This window comes from Lontra canadensis, unplaced genomic scaffold (genome assembly GCF_010015895.1).
Source record: "Lontra canadensis isolate GAN:19392208 unplaced genomic scaffold, GSC_riverotter_1.0 scaffold160, whole genome shotgun sequence".
NCBI lineage: Eukaryota > Metazoa > Chordata > Mammalia > Carnivora > Mustelidae > Lontra > Lontra canadensis.
Window position 1 is genome coordinate 852,348 of NW_022631154.1, and position 18,840 is coordinate 871,187.

General features: G+C 62.7%; 1 protein-coding gene across 1 annotated transcript in view; it reads right to left on the bottom strand.

Annotated features, from left to right (window-relative positions):
• Positions 1–720: 720 nt before the first annotated feature.
• The window catches only part of KCNN3 (potassium calcium-activated channel subfamily N member 3), a 119,892-nt gene continuing 101,772 nt past the window's right edge, over positions 721–18,840 (bottom strand). Inside the window, exons 5-9 of the mRNA XM_032845124.1 lie at positions 15,146–15,256; positions 7,477–7,604; positions 6,755–6,824; positions 1,816–2,055; positions 721–1,575 (exon numbers count right to left, since the gene is read on the bottom strand). Coding sequence (XP_032701015.1) covers positions 1,351–1,575; positions 1,816–2,055; positions 6,755–6,824; positions 7,477–7,604; positions 15,146–15,256 — 774 coding nt within the window. The 3' untranslated portion in view covers positions 721–1,350. The remainder of the gene's footprint in view (positions 1,576–1,815; positions 2,056–6,754; positions 6,825–7,476; positions 7,605–15,145; positions 15,257–18,840) is intronic.

The window sequence follows — 18,840 nt, forward strand, 5'->3', positions numbered from 1 at the left end:
GCCGATGGAAACACTCCCGGGCGTCACCGAGATGAGGGCAAGACCATGCGGGGACAACAGCAGGAAAGAGAGAAAAGAGGAAGTTTAGCAAGAGACCAGATCTTCTGGGAGTAGAAGCTGGGCTCCGGACTCATCTACCTTTAGCAGCCTAGCAATCCCCCCATCCCTAGACGACCTGGCCCAGCTCTGATGTCAGGGATGCGACAGTGTCCCAGACACAGCAAAGCCCCCAGAAGCACCACACACAGCAGACACCCTGGTACTTTCCCCGAAACAGATGTGACGTTCCCACCGGCTCGTCCGGCCCCACTCGCTGCAGCGAAGCCCTCACAACAAGAAGAGCCGTGAGACCCATGAACGCTGCGAGCCGTCACGTATAGACGTGAAAGACAGCGTCCACACGCCTCCCCCCGACACCGGTCACGGTGCTGGACCAGGGTGTTTCTCAAGTTTCTTGGAGTTTGAGACAAATTTGAATGCATTTGCACCAAGATGAACAAAATACAGTAGGAACGGGCTGCTGACAGATCTGTGGCCCCTCCCCTAACCCACAAGCCTCCCTACAAGCTCCCTGGGTCCCAGCATCTCTCATTTGGGTCTCTGGTCAGGAGGAGGGGCCGCGTGGCCTCTCACCACCACGTGTCCCAGCTCTGCGCTCCTAACCCTGGGGCAGGAGCAGTGCTGCCAGGTTCGCGAGGCTGAGCGGAGGCCCCGCACCTCCTCTAGGGGGTCTCCCGGGGCTGTACCTGTGTGCGCACGCCCCCTCCCCACATGGACGCACGCGGGTCACCTGCTCCCCAGGAACACAGCAGTTTGGATAGAAGGAGAAAATTTGGCACAGGCTGTTATTTTCAGAAGGCTGCTTCTCTCTCCAGAAGCTGGCAAGTGTGGCCGGCGTTCGTCTCAAAACCAGCAAGGCTGGTGTGCGTCCAGGCCGGGAGCCTGGGCCGTGTCTGAAGGGGTCCCCGTCTTCAGGGAAGCCCAGAATGTGCCCGATGCCAGCAGACTACCTGAGCTGAAGGCACCCGCACTCGGATTCAAGGCAACCCCACATGCGTCTGGTGTCTGCTGTGTGCGGGACAAGGTGTCAGGTCCCTGTCTCTTCGGGTCGGGCTCAAGCCAGGCCGGGCCTGCGTTGAGTGTAGGGGGTGTGCGTGCACACGCTTGTAGACACACAGCAAAATCTGGCTTTTTATTTCTCTCTCTCTCTCTCTCGTTTAGTCTAAATTGGGTTTTATGACTGGTTAAAGTATGGGAGGAAAGAACATCTGTTTCTGCAGGTTGTGGGGCTCTCCCTGCCTTTTGTCGTCCAGAGGCTTTCCGAGACAAAAGACGTGGAGAGGGGTGTGCTCAGGACCCCAGTGGTGAGGGACCCCCGCCCAAGCCTGACACCTCCCCCGAGGGACCCTGTCCTGGGCTCCTCCGCCGGCCGCCCTGCTGCACCCGCCCCTCCCCCGCCCCTCCCCCGAGACCTGAGATGGAGCGTGGATTTCTGTTCCGCCCCAGCCCTGCAGCCAGGGCGCCGCCTGGGGCCCGGTCCTGCCACTTCCTCTTCCTGCTCCCAAGCGGAGGCACCTAAACAGAGATTAGATGTCTGGTTTCAAGGCGTACCGAACCAAGCACGCTGAATGGACACGAGTCGGGTACTTAGCTCGGTCTCTCCTCTTGACGGTCCCTGGTCCGGCGGGTCCTGGATGGCAAAGGGACCAGGAGAGTGTTGATTTGCATCTTAAGACCTGTGGGCAATGCTTCCGGAGGGGTCATCTAGCAACTGCTCGAGCTCGTGTACGGGGTCGGGAAGGAGGTGGAGCTGACCCCAAGGGGGCTGCCGGAGGGCGGGGGCGGGCGGGTGGCACCCGCGGGGCCGGCCCGGGCCTCGGCGAGGGCGGACAGGAGCTGCTGCTGCTGGCGCAGGGCGTCGGCGATGACCAGGGGCAGGGAGCCGAAGCCGGCGGCCAGGTGCTCCAGCTTGGACTCCAGGCTGCCGATCTGCTTCTCCAGGTCCTCGCTCCGGTCGTTGAGCTCCGTGATCAGGTCGTACATGACGCTCTGCATCTGGACGGGGAGACGGGGGACGGGACACCGCGGTCATCGCAGGCGGCCCCGCGGCTGGAGAAAAGCTCCCAGATCACAGCAGGAGCCACGTCCACACCAGCACGTGCGGCCCGGCCCGCCCACAAGAAGACCCGCAGTGCGGGCGGGAACGCGGGAGGGCGCGGGGTGGGGGGGCGTTCCGGGGAAGAAGACGGGCGAGTCTCGCTGGTCCCCGTGTCCTTGCAGACCGACCTCTTGGCTCAGAGGCTACAGGAGCCTCGTGGTCAGGGGGGCGCCATGCTGGGCGGTGGACGGCGCGGGGACTTGCCGTGGGCCAGTGCCAGGACGAGACTGGGCCTTGGCTTCCTTATAAAATAGGAGTAACAACGTCACATAGTCATGACGCTATTGCCCGTCGGATGCCGGCAGCACGGCCGCCGGAAGACACGCCGGACGCGGAGACTCACCGCCGGCCTGGCCTGCAGCCACACGGACCTGCCGTGTGGGGTCGCAGCCCCCCGACTGCCTGGGCCACGAGAGGTCTGCTGTCCCATCTGGGACATCCCGAAGGGCCAGTCCACCCCCAGAGCTCCCGTGGGCCGGCGGAGGCCTTTGTCCATCTGCTGCGGTTCAGACAACCCCCACCCTGTCCTGTCTCCTTCATTCCCAAATGGGCCCAGCAGGAACCGTCCCGCCTCACTGCTGTCTCCCCGAGTCCTGGCCCTGCTCCACACGGCACCCACTCCTGATCCTGCTAACCCGCTCAGCTTGCCCCCTTTTCTCCCACCTTCTGTTGCACGAGCGACAGAACTTCCAGGTTCTGCAGCACCTGGGCTAACTGCCGTCACGCTCTGGGGGGGACCCTCCCTCAGGGGACAGGCCTTTGCCGGCCGTGTCACTGATGTGTCTCAAGGGCCGAAAACAGCACCTGGCTTGTGGGAGATGCTCAACGAAGAGACGCACAAACATACAGACACACGCCTGGGGGTGGGGGCTGGCCCTGAAGGAGGTCCTCGGACAAATGGGTGAGCGAGGGAGGCAGGTCTGGGTCCCTTCCACCCTCGGCCCGGTGTAGGAATTCCACTGTTGGGGGCAGACGTGTCACCACACGAAGTATTCCCAGGTACCTAGAAGGTTTCTTAGCATTTACCAAGGAGACTGTGTGGCTGAAGGGCCGGGCCACCCGGGACTGCCTGGGAGTGAACCCTGTGGAGGCCAGGAGGGCAGGGGCCCATGGAGGAGTCCCCAGGGCGCTGAGACACAAAGGACTCTTTAAAGGAATCCAATGAACTTGCCTTCTGAGAATTATGTCGTAAAACTGGGTCAGAGCAGAGCCGACAGAGGGGGCTCAGGCCCGGGCACCGCTCCCTCCGGCGCCCGACCACAGATCTGGGAGCCCCAACCGCCCCAGCACAAAGCCCCACTGAGCCCTCCCACATCCCTCAAACCCGGCTCCTTCAATGGCGACCGGGCCACCTGAGCTCCAACCTGTCCCTCCTGCAGGTGCACCCCCAGGGCCGTCACCCCCCGCAGGTGCACCCCCAAGGCTGTCCCGTGGTCCGATGGCTCCCCCATCAGGCCACTTTCTGGTTACAGTCAGCCCCGAGAGCAGTCACCTATGCTTCCCTGTCAGCTAACAAGTGACTGCCCTGTGAACCCTCAGCCCCTGGGTCTCCCACTCCCTGTGGCTGCAGGCCATTGCTCTGTGCCCCCTGCCCCCTCCCAGGTAGTGTGGCCCTCAGGGCTGAGGGTCCCCTGCCGGTCACGTCGTGATCCTATTTGCCCAAAACTCCAAGTGACTCCAAGCCAGAAGCAGAAACCTCTGAAGCCGTGGCAACGGGGGAGGGATGGAGGTGAGAGGGAAAGGCAGAGTTTAAGAAGGTAACAAAGCATGAGGGCTGGAGAGGGGTGGGGACGGGGCCACCACAGAGATGGGAGGGAGGCAGCAGGGCCGGGGCAGGACGCCCGGGTGGAGATCAGACTCGGCAAGTGCAAGGGCGGCCATCGGACGCACGCGGCTCCCGGGACGTCCAGGCCACTCCCTCCCGTGCCTGCGCAGGGCCCGGGCCCTGGGTCTCGGCTGCTGGACCTCAGGGCAGCCACTTTGTCCCTTTGGATCCTGGCCTCCTCGTCAGTGCTCATCATGAGAACTACCACTTGCAAAACCTCCGTGTCGTTGACAACGGTCCTCCACAGACACTTCTTACTGGGTTCTCCAGCCTCAGACGCTAGGAATTCCGTTGACGTTCCAGTGAGAGAAACTGCCTCCAGCCCGAAAAGACCCAAGTCCTGCTCACACTGCCGCCCTGTGAGGTCGCTGTTCCCTCTCGAAAATGGCATCTCGAGCCCGTATACCATTTTCCTGACCTAGCAAGGACTGAGGAGCAGGGGTGGGAAGGTGGCGGGCCTGGGGGACACAGCACAGACAGAACACAGCCATGTCGCCTGCTCTGCTGCTTGGGGACAAGGTGCGGGGTGGGGGGGACGGGGCACGTGGACCCAAATAAACAGCTGCAGCCAGGGGCCTGGGTGAGTCCCCGGGAGGGAGCAAGCAGGTGGAGGCAGAGTCCCCCTTCTGGGCTCACCCCGTCCCCACGGCAGTCCTGCAGAGGCCCCCTTCGCCCTTCCCTACACACCTCTTCTTCTAGGCAATTCACTGCCGATTACTGATGGGGTTTCAGTCCCCATGTGAGTCCCCGAGACCGACTTGGCGAGTGCAAGGGCGGCCGTTGGAGGCACACTGCTCCCGGAGTGTCCAGCCCGCTGCTCCCGGAGTGTCCAGCCCGCTGCTCCCGGGGCGTCCAGCCTGCTGCTCCCGGGGCCGCATCTCTGGGAGGCGCTGTGAGAGGTACTGACGCGATGCCGGTTTGATGTCGGTTTGCCTGATGTTCCCAGGAGAACATCGGCGACAGTGTGTCCTGCCAGGTGAGGGGAGGTGGGAGAGCTGGCTCCTTGTGGGAGAAAGTCTGGGACGTGCAGGAGGCTGAGAACTCCTGCCTTGCACTGCCAAAACCGCCGGGTTTGCCCTGCACAGCCCTCCTCCTGGCTGCCGCTGGCTGGTCTGAGTGCGGACCCGTGACCGGGCTGGCCAGTCACCGCATCTCTGAGAGTTTAGAGCCGAGACCACCAGGAGGCCACTGTGTCCTCACCAGCGGCCAGAGCGAGAGCAGGAGTTCTCTGGACGGGGCTCCTGTGTCTGCCCGGGAGACAGAAGCCACAGTGCAGAGGGGTCAGCAGGGACAGACCTGAAGCAGGCTCTTGCACAGGAGAGGAAAGAGAGGGTGAGCCCCTCCCCCAGCGTGGGGGTTGCCTCTGGCCCCTTCTCCGTGGCCCTCCTCGAGTCTGGCCCACTGCTCTGAGGCTCTGGAATGAGGCTTCCTTCTGTCATTCTAAGAAATGCCTCCATTTGTAAACCTACTTCTGGTGCTTCCTGATACCCGAGACCCTGAGGGCTTCCCACCCACCATCCAGTGTCCCCTGCCGTCCCCCACGTCCAGGCTCTAGGGACCCAGCTCCACGGCAGCAGCCGGCCGTCGGCACACAGGCCCGAGGGCCTCCTGGAGCTGTGCGCCCACGCCGTCCCTGCCCGCAGTCCTCCTGCCTGGCTGGGGAGGCCCTGGCTCAGGCCTGAGCCCGTCACCAAGCAAGGCGCCTGCATGTGGGCCGGTGACGGCAACTGCCTCTTCTTCCACAGGCTGCAAATTTGCCCAAGAGAGTAGCTCTGGGTCACCCAGGGAATGGGTTCCATGATGAGAACTGACATTGCCGGAATGTTCTGCCAGCCTGGCCCTGGGCTGAACGCTTGACGTACAATCTTTACAGAGAGGCTGTGAGGGGAGGGGCCGTGCTGGGGGAGCAGCGGCCCCAGCTCAGCCCGCAGGGGGTCTTCAGTTCTTGGCTGCCGTGTTCGCGAGAGGAGAGGCAGGCCTCTTTATGGGGCTCACGGTATTTATGGCCAGTCTGCACCGGAAATGCGGAATGGCCGAAAGGCCGTGGGGCACTGAGTCCTGGGGCTCCCAGGGTTCTCACGTTTGACCCGGCCTTTATGCTCACCGTGGGGGAAGCTGCCTCTTGAGAAGTAAATAATGCCCTCCCCACCACCAGCCGGGGGCCGGAAAAGCTGGTCTGGAAGGATAAGAGGAGGCAGCAAACTGAACCGCCAGGTGTTACCGCCACGTGCCGGGCAGTGTGGCCCCCATGTCCCCAGGTGGGCCTGCTAGGCTGCATCCCTGCAAGTCGAGCTCATTTTGGGGCATCGTCATTGCACAGCACGAGAGGAGGGGGCTACAGACAGACCCACGGGCATGGACACCCCACAGGCACAGACAGACCCACCCACAGGCATGGACAGACTTGGGCGCACAGATAGACTCATGGGCATGGACAGACCCATCCATGGATGCGGACAGACCCAAGGGCACAGACAGACCTGTGGGCGCGGACAGACCCACGGGCATGGGCAGGCCCACGGGCATGGACAAACCCACCCACGGGCGCAGACATGCCCACAGGTGTGGGCAGACCCGTGGCCGCACTGTGACCATGGCTGGGTTTCCCGTCAGTAGAACCCCTGGCAGGAACTCAACCCTGGACTGCTTTGCCTAAGGAGGGGCTGTCCTTGCTCTCCCAGCTTGGCACCGTGTAGCTGGGACGTGGCTAGGTCCTTGCAGCCACGGGAGAGAGCCAAGAGCCCGAGAACACTCTGGGCTCCGCCACTCACCTTGGAGAGGTCCACCAGCGTGTTGGCCTGGTCGCTTAGCTTCCTCTGCTCCATCTTGACGCTCCTCAGTCTGTGGAGAAGAGACGTGAGTGCTGCACCCCTAAGCCCACGACGGCTTAGCCTCACCTACACATTCCACAGCTGAACCAATGCACCTGACTCTGGAACGCAGCACGATTCCCAGGGGCCAAGGTCACGATCACGGGGCCTCAGTTACGATCATGGGGCCTCGATCATGGGACATCAATCACGGGGCTTTGGTCACAATCATGGGGACTCAATCACGGGGCTTCAGCCTTGGTCACGGGGTCTCAGTCTTGGGGCCTTGGTCATGGGTTTCCCGGGTCCCCAGGAAAGTGGATCTTGTCTCCATGCAGTGACTGCTATCCTTGCCACTACTACCAGGCCACCTCCCTGGCTCAGTGCCACTTGAAGCCCCCCACGCCAGACCACCTTCCTCCCTCCTTCTCCACCCCACGGTCAAGGGCCTCTGTTCTGGAAAGCGTTAACCGCAGGTGCCCCCAAGGGCGTGTCGGGGGTGTCCCCGCCGGCTTGTACCATTCTCCCCCCCATAGCTGGGCCCCCTGGCTGCAGCCGCCGTAAACAGAGAAACAGAGCGATCTGGGTGCGGCTCACGGGTGTGTCAGACACCCTGCACAGATGTCCCCGTGCCCCGGGTCAGGAGGTGCTGGGCAAGGCCGGCGGGCGCCCCGCCTACTCACTGGTGGATGGCCTGCAGGAACTTGCGCTGGTGCGTCCTGACTTTGGCGTGGTCGATCTTCTTCAGCAGCTTCGTGTGCTTGTAGATGAGCCACGTTTCTCGGAGGACGTTGGCCGCTGCGTTCTTGATCTGGGGAAGACAAATAAGACAAGCGGGTCGCAGGTGGTTTCCTGGTTTCGCGCCCTCTGTCTCTGGCTGTGGCTGAGACCATTGACCTTATAAGGACACAGTTCAGCCCAGATGTGTGGCTCCCTTCCCTGATTCACGAACTCTTAGAAAGGAGGGTCACGGTTCATCTCCTAGGACTCCCGTCCTGGACACAGTGGACGGGCCGGAGCTGTTTCCTTCCTAATGACTTCAGACTGGCCCCGGCCCCGGGGGCCGGGTGCCCCGTGGGCGAGCAGAGCCCCACGCTCCACCTGACGTTTCCTCTTACCGCCCGGTGCCTTTCCTGGGTTCAGACACTGAACAGCTTTCCCATCAGCTGGAGATTTTAAAAGGTCTCTTTGAGGAAAAGCCTTTCCCACAAATGGAGCGGGAGGCCTCTGCCAGCCCATCGTGTCCTTTTCCAAATGGCCAAAAACATTCACACTGTTTACACTGTAATTTTACACGTAAATGTAATTGGCTTAAAACTGACACCATTTCAAAGCAGCGTCTGAAACTCAGTGAAGATCCTTGGCTGCGAAGCCAGTGGCGCATCCTCGCCAAGCCGGGCTCCTCGTGGGCGCGGCCGCCACGCGCTCCGATCTGTGGGGCTGCCATCTGCTGACGTGGACACCGCTGATGCCACCGGCTCTCCCCGGAGCCGGGACGCATCGATGACATCCAGACGGCAGGGGACAAAATTTTAATCCAAACACAGACAGTAACAAGAGCAAGAGGAAACAAGTCACACGGCTTTGTGAGGAAAGGCTCCCCTTTCTGTGAGCCGCGCAGACAGGCCAGGCCCACAGGCCAGGGCTGCGGGTCCGTCACTCTGCCTGGAAGAAACTGAGGCAGCAGCCAGGAAAGATCTTCACGAAGCCAGGGAGCCCGGGGCTTCTCCTTCCGACCGACACAGCAGATGGGACCCTGCGAGGGTGCTGGGGCGTGCGGGAAGGCCTGGGCGGCACAGTTGTCCAGGCCGGTCACTTCTGTGTGTACGTTTTAAAAATTTATTACCGTGGCTGGATTATACTTTTCCCTGGCGCTGAAGTGATGTTTTTGCAAGAACAGCTCAGTCTTCTCAGAAATGTCTAAGTGACTTAAACACAGCTTTCTTGTTCAGTAAAAATCCACTGTGAAAATGGTTTTCGATGACTTAATTGCCCACTTCTGGTGCTTCCTCGCCTGAAAGGAAGCAGGTGGTGAGGAGCGGACGCCAGAGACAGGGAGCGCCCCGGCGAGCATCGGACGTGGGGTCTGTCCAGGCCCGAGTGGACAGGAGCCTTCTGGACAAGGGAGGGGGTGCGTGGGAGGCCCCGCGGCCCCGGCTCTCTCTGTAGACTGCGTACCTCCGCCAGCTTCTCCTGATGGGTGAATTCTTCACTTTTCCTGGGAGCTTAGGTTCCAGGACAGGCGTCACAGAAAAACGGGAGAAAAAGCCTGTCTCGGTGGCAAGGACAATGGCAGAGCCCCTGCTCCCCATGCATCCTGCCCGGGAGGCTGGCCGAGCCAGGAGCGCCGGGGTGGACGGCCGTGGACACTCGCGTGGGTGTTGCTGGGGAGCGGCTGGAGCGGCAAAGCCACGGCGGTGACCCCGTTCTTCCAGTCACTGAACAAAGGCTTCACCCTATCAGGTGGGCCGAGCGGAGCCTCACCCTCGGGTGCGCGGGAGGCCCCCAGGAGGCAGGGATGGGGACGCGGACGCGGGCCTGGCACAGGTCTGAGCGCCTCCCGTGCATGGGGGTTGCTCCCCACAAACCCGCCAGTCCCTGGGACGACCCCCATTTTATGGAGGAGCAAAGCGAGATGCAGACGGTCGCCGCAAAGCCTGCGCTGACCCGAAACGAGCACGCACGGGCTCCGGCGGCGTCACCGAGCCCAGAGCCCAGCCAGGAGGAGGGCACGTGGCGGAGACCGTCGCCGGGGCCAGAGTCACGGGGCCGGCTGACGGGGAGGTGCACACAGGGGCCACAAGGGCCGGGGCCACGACGAACAGAAGGTTGCCTCGCGCTCTGAAGAGCGACCCGCCCAGACGCCCTCTCTCCGCAGCACCGTTTCCTGTTTCCCAGGATCAAGGAACCGGAGAAACATTAGCCTTTTCTTTCACCCCTCGGGGCCCCTGCGGGGCCGTGTCACGGAGCGGCAGCCCGGGCCCCCCACTCTCTTCGGCCCACGGGAGGCCAGGAGGTCATGGCCCGCCGGGGCGGCAGCGTCGTGGGCGGGAACGGGAGGCCCGTGAGCTCGGGAAAGCAGCATTAAAGGACGGCCTCGGTGCAGACTCTGAAGTTGACCGACAGCCAACAGCCTGGCACAAGGCTAAGTAAATCAATGCCCATGAGAGAAACGGACACAAGCTTCTAAGGGCACCGAGCCCCCCCCCCCGACCAACCAGAAATGCCGCAGCCGAGTCCTGTGGCTGACGACCTTGACCATCAGCGGGGAAGGAGCAGCTGAGGTCGCGTGTCCCTCCTGGGATCCGCTGAGCTCCTGTGGGGGCTCGGCACCCTCTCAGTGCTCCTGGCGGGCAGGGGCACCCAAGCTGCTCCTGGGGCCGGGGTCCAGGGGCCGAGCAGGGCTGAGGGAGGCTGGCTGCCGTCCGACGGTCCTGCCTGCACATGGGACCTGGCTCTTCTGTTCCCCAAACACGTACTCACGCGAGCTGACTGCTTGCCAGGGTGCACGCGTTCTAGACCCGAACCGTGTGCGCGTCCCCTCTGAGGGCGGCTGGAGCGCGGGCTTGGGGACCTTCATGCAAGGCTGGGCCCGGCGCAGGGAGGTGGCACGAGCGGTGGTAGCGGCTGCCCACCCTGAGCACTCACGGTGCCCCAGGCTGTGTCCAGCGCCTCATCAGCCCCCAGAGGACCCGCACAAGGGGCTGTGCCCCCTTCCCGTCCTGCCACTCAGCCTCCCTGAGACTCAGTTCACTTTCTCACTCCTTCCCACAGCAAGGAGCACCGAGCACACAGACCCCGCTCGGAGGAGGGAGCACTCGGCTCTCGGGGGCTCACCGTCTGGCCAGGCTGTCCGTGACCTCTGGGGTCAGATATCACGACCGAGAACTTCGGGCGAAGACACAGCACACAGCAGTGACCGCACGGGGACCCTCTGCACACAGAGACTGGCCGTGGGCTCTTCCACTCCCGGCAGCTCCACGGGTGTCCTCCCGCCACGGGATGGGAGCTTCCTCCCCACCCCCCACCCCAGCCAGAGAAAATGCTCTGTTCCCTGAGCTCCTGACCCGAGGCTTACTCAGGCCACCCTCCCAGCTGCAGGAGTACACGAGACAGCCTAGAACGGACACTTCTAGAAACCTCAGGGACACCTCCCCATGAGCCTCCAGGGAAGAAAGCTCCCTGGGGTGAGGCTGGGGAGGGGAGAGAACGCAGAACAGGCCTGGCAAGTGGGGGTGACAGAAGTGGGTTCAAGAAGCCCCTGGGTCGGGTTTAGGTGACCCGAAAGCTGGTGAGCGTCATGTCCGAGAACCTGTGGATCAGTCCCCCTTCAACACTTGACTGAAGGCGTTGGTGAGGGACAGGACTGGGGAGGGGACCTTGCTCTGTGAGCTCGCCTTGACCCCCAGAGACCTCCCGCGGCTTCCCCTCCCCTCTCCGCTTCCGCCCTCTCTCCAGCCCGTCCAGCCCTGTCCCGTGCCCCTTCTCAGGCTTCTCTGCTTGCTGGTCTCAGGCTCAGAACTGGGCTGGGCCACGTGGCTGGTGGGAGCTTGGGGCCGGGAGCGAGGAGGGCAGGAGGGCAGTGTTTTTGCCACGGGACGTCGGGTTCGGAGCTCCTTGCCCTGCACAGCAGGGTGACCGCTGGCGCTCAGCTGTGCACTGCCATCGGCACGGTGCTCTGGGGGTTAGCTGCCCAACTGGCTCTTCGCCCAGCAGGCCTGGGACCCCAACCCCCACGCCATGTCCCCAGGAACCCACTGCTCTGGAAAACCCACGGGGTTGGGGCTGGAGGCCACATGCCGGCCGCCCCAGCTGGGGTCCGGCTGCGAGCCTCGTCCCCTGGACTCCTTCTGGCTCAGCAGCTGTGTCTGCAGGACTCTCCGTAAAGTCAGCCTGTCCCAAACCTGTCTGGGACAGGGCTCTGTGACCGAGGTGTTTTACAGGCGCTTTCTGGGGGGTTAGTACTGACAGCTGATCTGTCAACTACTTGATAAATTCTTAAGAGATTAAGACCTGTCTGGAGAAAACCGTTGAATTATCCGGCTAGAAGAAAAGGCGTTTCAGCAGGATTGGGATAAAACTTCTGTATCTGCTCGTAATCAAAGAAAAGGTTCCTTTAGCGTGAATCTGTAGGTCCGGGGGTTACTAAGGTCCCGAACAGGGTGGTGACATGCTCATCGCTGAGTCTGGGAGCCTCAGAGGGGCCCGCAGGGAAGTGAAGAGCAGGACGATTGGGGCCAGGGAGGCTCAGGAAGGGGGAGGCAGCGACACCTGGGGCAGAGTTGAGTGTGCTGCGTAGTGAGCCTGGAGCAGCCGGCGTGCGGGAATGGCCACGGCGAGGTGGGAGCAGGCCAGGGAGCGGCTTGGCCCCGGGGACCAGGGCAGAGAAGAGTCCCAGGTGCTGTTGGGCACCCAGGCCTGGAGACCGGGGCAGTCGGGAGAAGGAACTAGCGAAGGGAAGACGGGAGTTCGGTTTTGGTCTTACTCATGGACCTCGTGGGGAAATGCACGTCGGTAAAGTTCAGGAAACCCCACGGCAGGGGAAGGGCACGCAGTGTTCGGCCAGCGGTGCACTGTGGCCCTGCCCGAGGTCCCGCGGGGACAGTCGACACGGCAAACAGAACACCTCCCGTCTGTGCTGCAGCGGAAGCCATGGGTCCGTGGGCAGCCTGCCTGCTGGTTAGAAGAGCGGGTGTGCTCTAAGGGCAAGAACCGCCTGGTGCCCATCTGGGTGTCCCCGGAGCAGAGGGTGGTGTCCAGCCGGTGATCCGATGATGGGCATGGCTAGTTCCATAAAACGGAGACACGGGCACACGCAGCCTCGTGTGGGGGAAAGCGGGGAGCTGGAACCCTTCTTACAGCCTCTCTGTGTGGCCTTTACCTGTTATCTACCAGCCCGGAGGGCAGCCAGAAATGATAGTCTGGGAATGGCAGTGGCAGTGACCCTGGGAGGTCAGCACGGGAAGGTCTGGTCGCACTAAGTGCCGGATCTCATGCCTCCAGAGTCGACCAGCTACACAAGTGGCGAGAAGGCCGTGGGCTCAGGAGAACCAGGACCTGAGCTCCTCCCTGGTGCCCCCAGCCGGCCCTGCCCCCTTCTCGCTCACACAGGAGTGACCCTCAGGGCCACCGTGAGGCTGGTGCTGGGACACCAAGCCTGGCAGGACATGTAAGCTAGAACCGTCTGCCTATTTTTAGGACTAATAAATCACAACTCTTCTCTCTCTGTGTTTGCTTAGGTGTTTGAAGAATTAGGTTTGCCTGTGTTTGTCGTAATAGATGGCTTTTATCTGTGGGACGCACGAGTGACCCGCCCTTGAGAAGGTTTCTGATTATGTCCGGGCCACCGCCAGCCCCAGGGAGCGGGGAGCGGCGGGCAGGGCTTGCCAAGTTCACCGGCACCTTCCTTCCAGCAGGGTTTTGGCACGGAGCCTCTGGAAGCCCCAGGCCAGCAGGTGCCGCCGGCTCCAAGAACCCTGGCTCTGCAGCAGCCGCCCCTTTGAGGTGCTGGCCCCCCCGGGAGAAGATTCTAGACATTAAAGGGACGTTTCAGTGGACTGAAGTGTCCTCAGAAAAGTGAGATGGGTTCAGTTCAAAGGCACCTGGCGCTGGCGGATGGGCCCCACGTGTGTGTTGATTTGGTTTTCAGCCCTACTTTTCAAAACTGAGTGGCCTTGAGGAGGATTTTCAGAATTACCTCTGAAGGATGGGCTCCGCGGCCACGGCGTGGTCCTTCCGCAGTCGGGCGCAGGCGGACTGTCCACTTTCCCGCCGCGCGAAGGAGTGGGCTCTCCTTGGCTGGGCTCCCCCTCCCGTCCGACCCGCGGGGCGAGACACGAGGGAGCGTGGGCGGCACGAAGCACTGGGGCAGCGCCGATGTCCTGAAGCGGACCCGAATGCGCGGACCGCGCCGCTGGCTCCCTGCTCTGAGGAAGGTGCTGCAGGCACAAGCACCTGCTCGCACCCCTGCCTCCCCCCACCACCCCTGCACGGCGGGCCAGTCACACATAACGTGCTCCGCGCCGAGCCGGACTCATGTGCGTATTGTGGGGCCGAAGGGAACCACTGGGCCACCGGCTTCCGGGTGAGGCCCACCCAGGAAGCCACGGAACAGCCCCACGCCGGGCCATCTGGACGTGACGTTTGCTCCTGCTGTACCTCCGACACGCCGGGCCCCGGCTGGACCAGGCTGGACGTCGGCCAGGGCCCGGGCCTCTGTACAGCTGGGAGCCTCCTTGAAGGATCCGATACGTGGAACCGAAGACCCGACACTCAGCCCCGCGGGGAGCTCTGCTGAGAAGCGCAGAGGCTGAGGCCATGGCGCTGGCCTCCCGGACTCCCTTCTCACCCCGCCTCCGACTCTGCTGCCCATGCTGCTTTCCCGGCTGCGGCGGCCACACACGGTGTCCTATCTGACGTTCAAAACCCAGACCGGCTCCCGCTCGCTCGGGGGTCCCCTCACCCACTCCAGTCCTGAACCTGGAGGACGGGCCACAGCGGCCCAGCCGCCCGCACGGGCTCCGATGCTCGTCTCAGAAAGAGGAGTTTTGCACGACATCCTCTAGCTGACCTCTGTCCGGCCTGCAGCTCTAGAGAATTCTCCATCCACCCGGTCATTATGGAACAGCCCCTGCCCTGCTCGTCCGGCTGTTGTCCTGGAAGGACCGGTTTCTGTCCCTTCTCGACAGTCCAGCCATGGCAGACTTTCAGCTCCCAACCCCCGCTCCTGTGCGTCCTCAACCACAAGGGAGAAGCTTTGCCCGGAAGCCCCCAAGGGGGACCGGAGGACGCTTCGATGAATGTCATTTAGAAACGGGGGCTCTGCTGGGATGAGCGTCTTTAAAGATTTTTTAAAAAACAATTGGATTTAGATACAATATCGTTTCTAACACTCTACCTACCGCCCTCCCTCGGTCCCGGCCGGCTCAGTCAGAGGAGGACAAGACTCTTTACCTTGGGGTGGCAAGTTCGAGCCCCACATTCGATGTCGAGAGGAGTTAAATAAATACACTTAAAAAACAAACAAAAGAGAGACAGGACTCCATGACCCTTCCTAACGCCGTCTCCCGCCGGGTGACTGGTTCCCGGCCGTTAGTGGAGGCGGTGGACACGCCCCCCGACGTGCGGTTCCATTGTCAGGAAAACCTTTAGGTGGTCCAAACCCCGTGGTGATGTGGTGGGAGACGGGAGCCCGGAATGTGACACGGCGTGCCCCTTGCGTGGAAGCCATTCGCAGGGGTCTGGGCCCCGACGCCCGGCCCCGTGGAGAGGCGCGGCCCTGACCTGTGGCACGCGGCCGTCTCCCGCACATGTGGCTGGAGGCCCCGACGAGGCGCGCACAGCGGTGCTTACCCGTTTGGTGAGCTGCGTGTCCATCATGAAGTTGTGCACGTGCTTCTCGGCCTTCGTGAGCTCCAGCTTGCGGGCCACCACGGCCACCACCAGGGCGGTGCAGCCTGCACCCTGTGGGGGCAGAGCAGGGAGAGCACGTGATGGCGCGGCCGCAGGTGGAAGACCGTGCTCCCCCCCGCTGCCGGGCCCACCGTGGGCTTCCAGAGGCGTGGGGGTGCTTGGGGTCTCTGGCCGGTCGGGCCCGGACTGCTGTGCCCGAGGAGGAGCGTGACCTGCTCCCAGCTGAGCCTCTGGGCTGACCTCTTTGGAGGCCCCGCCAGCTGCTAGTGGCGGGGGTGGGTGGGGACCTAGGGTTAGGGGAATTTAAACAGCAGACATTCACGGGGGCAAAGGATCCCGACACCAGGCCCCGTCTCCCTCCTGCTCGTCCAAGCCCACCACCGGCTCCGGGTAAGGGGGCCGGGAAGACAGAAGGCCGTGCTGACACCACAGTCCAGCGACAGAGCTCCAGCCATGCACCCCAACTGTACCCCACACTGCACCCACACCACACCCACATCGCACCCACACCGCACCCACACCGCACCCCGGGCTGCACCCCCGGGGGAACAGGGTTGGCGTGAGTGTGTGAGCTCTGGGACGGGGCTTGCTCTGCACTTGGCTGTGACCCGAGGACCTTCCAGTACACTCGCTGCAGACACTGTGGGAACACACAGCTCCTGCCCAGACCCTGGCTCGGGGGGGCCTGCCGCAGCCCTCAGGACGTCCGCCCCACCATGTTCTCATTCTGCAGGGCACACGGGGTCCCACAGAACCCCCTCCGTGGGCGTTCAGGGCACTAGCCTGACTGCCCCAGACATGAGCCGAGCGCCCGTCCTGGACCCCACCGCCCGCGAGCTCAGGCCCAGAGGTCCCCCCAACACTCATCCCTTTGCAGGGGCAGCAGTCAGTCCTGCCCTCTGTCACCCTTGCCTCACCCCTGCCCTGCCTCTGCCCTCTCCCTGCCTCCCCCTGCTGTGCCCCTGACCTTACCTTGCTCTGCCCCTACTTCGCCCCTGCCCCACCGCTGCCATGCCTCACCTCTGCCCTTGCCCCTGCCCTGTCCCTGCTCAGCCCTGCACACTGGCCTGGACTGCTCTGCCCTCCCTCATGGGAAGAGAGGAAAGACTGACCGTCTAGAGGCCAAACTTAGACTGTGGTTATTGCGAGCCTGGCTTAGCCCGTGGAGGTCCCGGGACTCAAGGGCTTCATCCACGACATTTCCGGCTCATCGGTCTCGCAGACGTCAGCCAACCAGACCTCAGCCTACCAGAAGGGCTTAGCAACCCACCCAGACGCATGTTTTCAAAGGAACAGGTCTGCCCTGGGGGAGAGCGGGTGGCCGCAGGCGAGGCTGGCCGGTGTGAGGCTCTGGCTGAAGGGGGCGCGCCCTCCCCCAGCTCCGAATGATCTCCCGCTTCCCGGTACTGGGGTCCACCACCCACTCCCAGCACAGCAAGCTGGAAAGGACTGCGTCTGTGTCAGCAGCCCCTCTCTGCCCTCTGCCTTCTTGCTTGCTTGGGGACAGCTGTGTTTTCCTGGCATCTGCGTCTTGCGGAAAACCATGCCCAACTCTCAGGAGATCTGCACGGGGACACTGGACAGCCTGGGCCATAGCTGTCACTGACTTTGGCCTCCGAAAGCAGCACATGGCTTAGAGGCCCTGCTCCAGGGGGAAGGGGAGCACTCCACTCCCCTCAACCCGATGGAGGACGGTCCCTCTCCTCCGTGGGGAGTTCCAAGCCTGAACAGAGGGACGCATCGTAGTGTTAAAAATGAGGTATCTCCCTCGCCTCCCCTGGGGCCAGGAAAGCAGAGCTCACTTCAGTCACCCCTACAAGCTGGGGGGGGCAGAGGCGTTGAGGAGGAGCCCCCCACTCGTCACGCCGCTCTGGGGACCCCATCAAACGAGCAGTCACGCACCAGCCTGGACCTCCAGGGCCCGGGAGAGGGTCCCTGGCCCCCGCCGTGGCTCCCAGCCCAGCCGGCGAGTGCAGGGGGCCTCTAACTGGAAGCCGGTGTTTTAACGAAGGAACCACCTGTTTTGTACAATTAAGATAAGTTTCTGCATGGAGACGGGAGGGTGGACAGGATTATGTTTCCAATTTCCTTCGACGTAAAGATGCCAAGACTCCCTCGTGGCTAATTCTCTGGGGGGCACTGGGTTCTTAACCGTAAAGTCTAACCTGAACAGATACAAGGAATACTCTCAAGTTTATTTTTCTTTTAGAAAATCCACTGGCTGGATGTAATTTGAGGAGTCGCCCATAATGAAGCCTCACTTGGTCATTTCCATTAAGAAGCGACTTTGCGAAGACGGGGTCGACCTGGGCAACCTCCAGCAAGCGGTGAGTGGCTGCAGTCAGATTGCGGGTCCTCTGCACAGTGTGTGAGAGAGACGGGGAGACGGGAGCAGAGAGGGGTACAGGGAGCGCGCTGGAGCAGACACCAGACGGGACACTCCAGCCGGGCTGGAGCCGGGGAGGAGGGAAAGGCTGGGTGACAGGGTTGAGCCAGGAAGGCAGGAGGAACAGGGAAGCAGGAGCTGAGTCAGAGGGGAATGGTCCGGGGCGCCTGGCGGCTCTGCTAGTTGAACAGCTTGATTTCGCCTCAGGTCCTGATCTCAGGTGGTGAGACCGAGCCCCAGCCGGGCTCCGCGCTCCCCGGGAGTCTGCTGGAGACTCTCTGCCTCCCTCTCTCACGAAATAAATAAATAAGTCTTCAAAAAGGAAAAAAGAAGGTCATGTCCATTTTGGATCTCTGCTGGGTGCGTTGCCGGAGCCCGCCCCTGCTCCTGAGCTCTCTTGTAAGTGGTCTGTTGGTCACCGGCGTTCCTCGGGGTCGGGGGACCCCTGTGGGGAGGGTGCGTCCCGGCCTGGGAGGCTGTAGGAGCCGGGCACACAGGCCTCGGCGCGCTCCCGCCAGCCGGCGCAGGACAGAGGAGGGTAAGCAGCTACTGGCATGACTTCCATGACTCGGACTTTTGCCTTCAAATGTGCCCAGTCCTGAGTCACAGTCCACAGCAGCTGGGCTCCTGGGTCTCCTCTGGCCAGGACAGGCGGGGTCCCCCTCGAGCGGGATCTCCGGGAGCAGGAGCTTGGGGGTGGGTGGAGGAAGGAGTGGCCTCTGTAGGCGTGGTCCTCCCCACCAGTCCTCCCTCCTCTCCAGCGTCCGAGATGGGGCCTGGGTTTCACGCAGGATTCTGTGTCTCCCACAGGCTCCACGTAAGGACTGGTCTGAAAGCAGCTGTTTCAGGAAGAAGCTGGTCTTCTCACCCTGCCTGGAAGCACACGTCCTGCTGAGCCTCCGAACAGCGACTCAGAACCTGCCCCCACGTTCCCTTTGCGGCCCAGAGAGCATCTCTCCTGAGGCGGCGGTGGGGGGCGGAGGGTAGGGGGCTCGGGCTCCCCCCGCACACAGCCCGCAGCTCTTGGTTTGTCCCCAGCTCAGGGAGGGTCCGTGGAGCGAGTGCGGCTTAGCCGTCCTGACAGGGGGCTCCCAGCAGGTGGTCCTGGAGACCCCATGAGCCCCCAGATGCGGAGCAGGAAAACCTCCAGCCCGGCCGAAGGGTGTGGCCACGTCCCGCTCTGGAGGCTGAGTATCGACAGCTTTCTCTGTCGCCGTCGTCATGACATTCTTCAGGGAAAGATGCGTGT